This window comes from Chelonoidis abingdonii, chromosome 5, assembly GCF_003597395.2.
Source record: "Chelonoidis abingdonii isolate Lonesome George chromosome 5, CheloAbing_2.0, whole genome shotgun sequence".
Lineage (NCBI taxonomy): Eukaryota > Metazoa > Chordata > Testudines > Testudinidae > Chelonoidis > Chelonoidis abingdonii.
The window spans coordinates 112698990-112707047 of record NC_133773.1 but is presented as its reverse complement, the minus strand read 5'-3'; the positions used below and the strand labels follow the sequence as shown (position 1 = coordinate 112707047).

The following is an 8058-nucleotide window of genomic DNA, read 5'->3' as shown; positions in this document are numbered from 1 at the left end:
TAAGGGGCCCACACTTTCCTTGACTTTCTTCTTGTTGCTAACATACCTGAAGAAACCCTTCCTGTTACTCTTAACATCTCTTGCTAGCTGCAACTCCAAGTGTGATTTGGCCTTCCTGATTTCAGTCCTGCACTCCCGAGCAATATTTTTATACTCCTCCTTGATCATTTGTCCAATCTTCCACTTCTTGTAAGCTGCTTTTTTGTGTTTAAGATCAGCAAGGATTTCACTGTTAAGCCAAGCTGGTCACCTGCCATATTTACTATTCTTTCTACGCATTGCAATGGTTTGTTCCTGCAACCTCAGTAAGGATTCTTTAAAATACAGCCAGCTCTCGTGGACTCCTTTGCCCCTCATATTATTCTCCTAGAGGATCCTGCCCATCAGTATATGGGACCCATTACTGAATTATTTGAGTTGCTCACAATCTTTATTGTATTTATCCTCACAACACTGCTGTGAAGTTGGGAAGTATTATTTATCCCCATTTGACATATGGGGAAATAGGGGCACAAGAGACTGAAGAGTTGTCTACACAGTTGACAAGGTAGATCCTGCTGGTGCTCTTTAACGTAGTGCTGTTTGAAACACTACTATGTTAACCTCTAACGTGCAGCAGCAGGGTCAACACAGACCAATTAATGCGCAACATGTTAGTGTGCTTTAGAAATCACACCTCCATAAATGCATTACCCCACCATGTAGACAAACCCTTAGTAACATACCCAAGGTCACACAGTAGGGAATTGAATCTGAGTCTTCTGTGTCCCAGGCCAATACCCTACCCCTGGACCATCCTCCTTCCCTTCTTTTCTCTTTCTGGTACAAATAGATTATGCTCCATTGCACTTGGCTGACATGTTGATGGGTACATTGTAGGTTTGTCGTCTTAGGTTGTCTAATGGCAAATTCTGATGAAGTAGCCTGTTGCACACCATTTCTGCCATTGCTTATTCAATAATAATGCTAGACAATCACAGCTAAAATATTAAGACCCCTCAGAAGCTAATGCCGAAGAATACTCTAAAAAACAATAATGAAATAAGGAACATAAACAAGGCCAAGAGAAGGTAGAACAACAGTAGGAGAAAGTAGAAACAACTACAGCTTCCCTCAGCATGATTCATTTCCAAACTTTCCCCACCAAGCACAGTGCTCTTCAAAGCTTCTTTTTCAAAACTTTCACCCATGGAGACACAAGTTTTCACATGTTATAGGAGCTTTGGAACCCAGGCACAAGTGTTTTGAGGGGAAAACCTTGTTTAAAATAGTTGTACCTATGCTCTGAGACCTCCAGATTAAGGGTGTCAGGTAATACTTATTCATACTCCGTTAGGGAGGTAGCTAGAAAGATTCCCACTTAAAATTATCTACCTACATTCCCAGTTCACCTGCTAGTTTCATTTTATCGCTGTAAGATTATAGTCTTAGTTAAGGACCATGATGGACACTGGCATTGTATAAGAATGCAAGACACTGAATTGTTTGGGCTTTTATCCCTTGAAATGAGAATACTTTTCATTTATCAATGTGAGCTCTTGCTTGGCTTGTAAGTGGCATGTGACAATAAAAGGCGTTGTTTAAAATATCAATATTAATAACAATACTACCTCTACTAATAAAAATAATGTGCTCTTTCAGTTCTAGAGTATGGTGTTTCCGAATTTGTGCAGTCATTTTAAGGACTGAATGTCTGAATTTATTTTTTATAGAGATTTAAGTAACAACAGAATCAGCACTCTTTCTAACCAGAGCTTCAGCAACATGACTCAGCTGCTCACCTTGTAAGTTTAAATGTATAACAATGAATGTTTGAAAACATTACAGTGTTTATTGTCTTGAAAAGAAAAGGCAACCTGTTAATATTAAAACTTGCTTGATTTGGAGGCTGTAAGATAACTGTTTCCTAACTGGCTGTGAATGCAAAAGGTACATTTGATCATGCTCTGCACTGTATGTATTTGTTTGTTTACTTGTTTGTTATTTTATATGCTTTCAGAATTCTTAGTTACAACCGTCTGAGGTGTATCCCTGCACGGACATTTGATGGGTTGAAATCACTTAGGTTACTGTAAGTAGTTATTTTATTTTGAAAAAACTTATTTTATGCAACAACAAATTTGGAAACCCATAAGAAATTAATACATCTTCAACCCCAATAAGTACTTGAGGAAAAAAATAAAGAACAAAGAATTACAGAATATAAATTTTCTGCATTTTTTATTATATAATTAAGTATAAATAAGTGCTGTCATAGGTCATACAAAGAGTGTACATTGTAACCTTTTCTGTTCTATTTCTTGTTTCTTTGTTTCTTTTGTCATGTTCTAGCTTGTAAGATTCACTTGTGTATGTCTAAAAATGTTATTTATAGGTGACATAGCAATGGTGTCTCTCAAACTATATGGTATTATTATTCTAAGTATCTTTTCTTTTCCATTAGATTTTAAATGTGTTTTAGGATTTCTTTAATAAGTTGCTTACTTTCTCTCACTTAACTTTGTGTGCTTTTCCAACTCAGAACTTGATGGACAATTGATGATAAATAAAATATTATATGGTTTAGCCCAGTTTTTTTTTTAACAAACAGACTGCTATTGTCATCTTATGTGTGTGTTACTTGAAGTTATTTAAATGTTTGGTGCACACAAATCTCAGTCTTTGGGTAGCTGCCTGTATTCCTTCAAGTATTTGCTGTTCAGTATCTAAGCTGTATGATTGGTCACTTGAATTACTAAATTTTGATCTCTGACAAGGAGGCATAAATCTTATTATGAACTAATTTTATTTAGGGCTAGTTCTGAAGGCGGCAGAACTTGTGGTTTGGACCCATATTGGTAGGGTCCACCATAGCGGGCCAGAGGGTCCTGCACATGTTCATTCCTCATGGGAGAAAGCTAAGCTGAGCCTATTTGTTGACTCTCAGTACAATGGCCGGATTCTGAATGCTGATCTTTTTGACCATGTCAGTGGTGCACAGCAGCCAAAAATCCAGTCTAACCATCTGCTAATGAATTCCTCTCGCTTATGGATATTTTCCTGCTGGCACAGAGCCGTCACTGGTATTCTATACCCATTCACATCCTGACTTCTAGTTCGACATGACCAGAGCCTTTGGATGTGTAGTTAGAGTTCTGGGACTTCTTTAACTTCTATACATGAGTGTCACCAGGCACTGCTAGTTTTTGGAGCTGCCTGTCTCTATCAGATATGAGGGGATGGCATTGGGATACAGAATATTTCAAGCCACAAGTTCACTTTCCTTGCTTCTGCTGCCCTTACCTGGGTCACCTCTAGGATTTTACTCTTGGATGCTCCTACTGCCTCACTGGGGATTTCCATTATGGCCTCCTTCCCGGTTGCTGATGCCCCCCTACCTGGCTCCTTCATGTTGCCTGCTATTTGTCGTTTCCACTCTTTCCTCGCAGTTATCCTGGACCTATTTACATTCCCTGTACCTCCCATTTCATCCCCTCCTTACACTAATGTTTCCCTGCCACTATTCTCTCCCCTAAACAAAGTGTTGCTGCTCTTCTCCCAGCAGATTCCTCCTTCCACCTTCCTCTCTAGCTTATGCTCCAAACTAGGGTTGTCAATCGCAGTTAACTCATGCAATTAACTCAAAAAATTTATCATGATTTAAAAAATTAATCACAATTAATTGCAGTTTTAATTGCACTGTTAAACAATAGAATAACCATTGAAATTTATTAAATATTTTAGATGTTTTTCTGCATTTTCAAATATTTTGATTTTAATTAAAACACAGAATACAAAGTGTACAGTGCTCACTTTGTTTTATTATTTTTATTATGAATATTTGCACTGTAGAAATGATAAACAAAAGAAATAGGTATATCTCCAATTGTTGTTATAACTGAAAAATAGTGTCTCCTAGAACTGGAAGAGACCTTGAAAGGTCATTGAGTCCAGCCCCCTGCCTTCACTAGCAGGACTAAGTACTGATTTTTGCCCCAGATCCCTAAGTGGCCCTCCTCAAGGATTGAATTCACAACCCTGGGTTTAGCAGGCCAATGCTCAAACCACTGAGTTATCCTTCCCTCCCCCCCCAATACATGTACTTTAATGCAATCTCTTTATTGTGAAAGTGCAACTTACAAATGTAGATTTTTTTTGTTACATAACTGCACTCAAAACCAAAACTATGTAAAACTTCAGAGCCCACAAGTCCACTCAGACCTACTTCTTGTTCAGCCAATTGCTAAGACCAACCAGTTTGTTTACATTTACAGGAGATTATGCTGCCCACTTCTTATTTACAATGACACCTGAAAATAAGAACAGGCGTTCATATGGCACTTTTGTAGCCAGCGTTGCAAGGTATTTTCATGCCACATATGCTAAACATTCGTATACTCCGTCATGCTTCAGCCACCATTCCAGAGGACATGTTTCCATGCTGATGATGCTCGTTAAAAAATAATGCATTAAGTAAATTTGTGACTGAACTCCTTAGGGGAGAATTGTATGTCTCCTGCTCTGTTTTTCCCCCATTCTCCCATATATTTCGAGTTATGGCAGTCTCCAGTGATGACCTAGCACATGTTGTTCCTTTTAAAAACACTTTCACTGCAGACTTGACAAAATGCAAAGAAGTACCAATATGAGATTTCTAAAGATAGCTACAGCATTGGTTTAAGAATCTAAAGTGCCTTCCAAAATCTGACAGGGATGAGGTGTGGAGCATGCTTTCAGAAGTCCTAAAACATTAACATTTCTTTTTAAAAAAGAAAATCAGTCTCAGGTGATGAGAATGTACGTGCATCAGTCCGCACTGCTTTGGATTGTTATCAAGCAGAATGTCATCAGTGTGGACTCATGTCCTCTGGAATGGTAGTTGAAGCATGAAGTGACATATGAATACTTAGTGTATCAGGCACATAAATATCTTGCAATGCTGGCTACAACAGTGCCATGTGAATGCCTGATCTCACTTTCAGGTGACATTGTAAACAAGAAACGGGCAACATTATCTCCTGCAAATGTAAACAAACTTGTTTGAGCAATTGGCTGAACAAGAAGTAAGATTGAGTGGACTTGTAGGGTATAAAGTTTTAAATTGTTTTATTTTTGAATGCAGGTTTTTTTGTACATATTTCTACATTTGTAACTTCAACTTTCATGATAAAGAACACTGTGCACTTTGTGTTCTGTGTTGTAATTGAAATCAATATATTAGAAAATGTAGAAAACATCCAAAATATTTAAATGTTATTCTGTTTTTGTTTAACAGCAAGATTAATTGCACAATTAATCATGATTAATTTTTTAAATCGCTTGACAGCCCTATTCCAGACCAGTCCATGTGTTTCTCTCTCCCCTGTTTAGCTATCTTGTCCCTTTCTTCCTGAAAGAATATCTCTGCACACCCACCCTTCGACCATCACTGCACCAGTCCAGCCGGACTAAACATCTTTTGTCTTGCCTGTGTGAACAGAAAAGGACATACTGTGAATGGCAAGGGACAAGGAGGATAGAAAGATGATATAAATGAATGTTTAGTCACATACTAGCTACTTCATTAAATCTATAAACAAGATAAAATGTTAAGGCAACCTGTCGTGGCACTGGTGAAAGGAGATAGGCATTAGCCACCCAAGCTATCACCAGTTGTACCCCTTTTGATGTTCAAACTTGGAGCATGCTCTAGTTCCTGATTCATTCACTTACTTACTCACTCTAGTCCAAGGCCCTAACACAGCCTGTATTGTATTATTCGGTAGTTTACCACAACTGAGAGCAGCCTGCTATGTAGAAAGGCATCATGCCATGTAAGAGTGCTTTAGGCTTACCTGCAAGTGCCAACACATGCTTCCTAGGAAAGATGGTGACTAATTTACAACAAAGGCAGCTCAACCCAAGCATTAGATTGGGGGTGTCGAGGAGAAGGTGATGAAAATCTTCCAAGTGCTGCAAACAAAATGAGACCTACCCATGTCAATCACCAAAATGAGACATTGCTCACAGCAGATTGAATACATGTTCAAATTACTTGAGAAGCTCTCTGAGCACCACTGGGCTCCTTGAGTTTGGCTGCTTCTATGTGAAGTTCAGTATTCTTAAGGGATCTGCTAGGTTCCTGAAGTTTGGCTTCTTCTTAACTGGAGTGGGGGAAATGGCCAAATGCAGCCCACTTCTGGCACCAAAATGAGAGGCTACTCACAGTAAATTGTGCTGTTCTGTGGTCCTCACTCTTCTTTCTTACATGAGGAATGAAGTAATTTAAATGTCATCGTTAATATCACTAGGTTCTGAGTGATCACTGCCTGCTTTGAGTGGGGCAGTTCACACCTCTCAACTATTGTTCTCATGTCTGTATCACATTATTCACATTTGAGGATATTTTTTCACAACCACAACAACTAGAGTTTTATTTGGGATTTCTTTGTTTGTTTTTGTTTGTTAATGAAAGCTGAGATTCTGGAGAACAAGATAGTAGCTTCAGAGGTGTGTCTTTACCAGTGGTTTCCAAATCTGGACTCAGCTCCTTCCTTTTGACCTCTGTTAGGCCAAAAAAGCCAGTTATTGGAGGTCCACCCCTTATGCCTCCAATAACTACTTAACTGAATGGAGTCTGATTCTCTGCTGCCAGGGCCTACCCCTCAAAACTGTGATCCTGTCAAGCCAATAATTTTGAAAAAGAATAAGAAACTCCAGGCTGATTCAGAAAAAAGTATCATACAAAGCAACCACATAATTCCATAAGAACCCATGCCAGAACTCTGCACAATTGTCCAGGTCTATAGGTATCCATCTCAGTTTTAAATCCTTGCATTACACAAATGCTTCAGCTTGGCTGACTCACATAAACAGCTGCCACCACAGTATTTGTGAAACCCAAAACTTAACATATGAACTGCAGCTCTGTTAATATCCACCACTAATAAATGCAAAGATGGGGAAGGGAGGGTAGGAGTTTGATTTTTGCAATGCAGCAAGCAAAGTGGTAAATGGTATTCTATTTGTCGAGGCCTCAATCCCAATAAGCCAATTCAGGCACTTGCACTTATTAATGGGAGCCTCTCTGTCAAGAAGAGGTGCTCAGCTGACGGGTGCTGCAGTGCTGCCTGGGATATACCCTTCCTTTCTGACCTTACCCTGCATTTTAGTACTCAAGGCCAGTGTACTCTGTTGCCATATTAAAGAACCATGCTTCAGCCTACACAACTACCAGGGCTGAATCACAGTTCCCTACTACAGTTATAATTAGAGTGGGACAGAGAGGAAGCATGGTCCAGGTCTTGTGTTGCTAGCCTGAGACCCAGGTTCAATTCCCAGCTGCATCACAGACTTCCTGTGATCTTTGGCAAGTTATTTAGCTTTGATGTGTCTCAGCTCCCCATCTGGAAAGTGGAGATAATAGTACGTCCCTCCCTCACAGGGTTATTGTGAGAACAGATACATAGATCTATGCAGACGCTATCATCACATGGGCCACATTAGGTACCTTAGAAAGAATTTTCTGTTGACATTTTTTTATGGAAATGACTTCTTTCTACATTTTTTTTCAGGAAAATGTTAATTTCATTTGAAATTTATTGATTTTTCAACAAGCTGAAAATGAAAATTTCTATTTTCAGTTAACTGAAAAATTTCCAGTTATTCCACTGGGGAAAGAATGGGCAGAGGGTTTTTTTGTTTGTTTTTTCAGTGTACAGTTTGTTGAAAAAATTTAAATTTTCCTGCACGAGTTACCCTTTTTAAAAAGCCCCCTAGTTATATGTTGGTTGGTTGTTTTTTCTGTCCACACAGGCCAGTTAAAAACTGTTATAACATGGTTGAACTAGATGTTTCAAACCTATAGTTACTTTTGTAATGACTATTGTAATAAGCCTTGTGGAAAAAGTATTGGCAAAGGGTTGTTAGGAGTGGTTGGGTTCTGTTGCTTAGCCTGTTCTAACTCCAGTGCCTGCCGATGGGCCTCCCTCTGTTTTTCCATCTCTTGTTGGTTTTTTTCCCTCTGGAGTTCTATCTGTCTTCTGCGGGCTGCATCTTCTTCTTGTTGTTTTCTTTGGTAGGCTGCATCTTCTTGTTGTT

At 39.0% G+C, this 8058-nt stretch overlaps 1 protein-coding gene across 8 annotated transcripts in view; it reads left to right on the top strand.

Annotated features, from left to right (window-relative positions):
- The window catches only part of SLIT2 (slit guidance ligand 2), a 408552-nt gene that overhangs the window by 332143 nt on the left and 68351 nt on the right, over positions 1-8058 (top strand). For all 8 annotated transcript variants that reach the window (XM_075066554.1, XM_075066552.1, XM_075066553.1 and 5 more), the window contains 2 exons: positions 1713-1784; positions 2000-2071. In XM_075066554.1, the coding sequence (XP_074922655.1) occupies positions 1713-1784; positions 2000-2071 (144 nt within the window). The remainder of the gene's footprint in view (positions 1-1712; positions 1785-1999; positions 2072-8058) is intronic.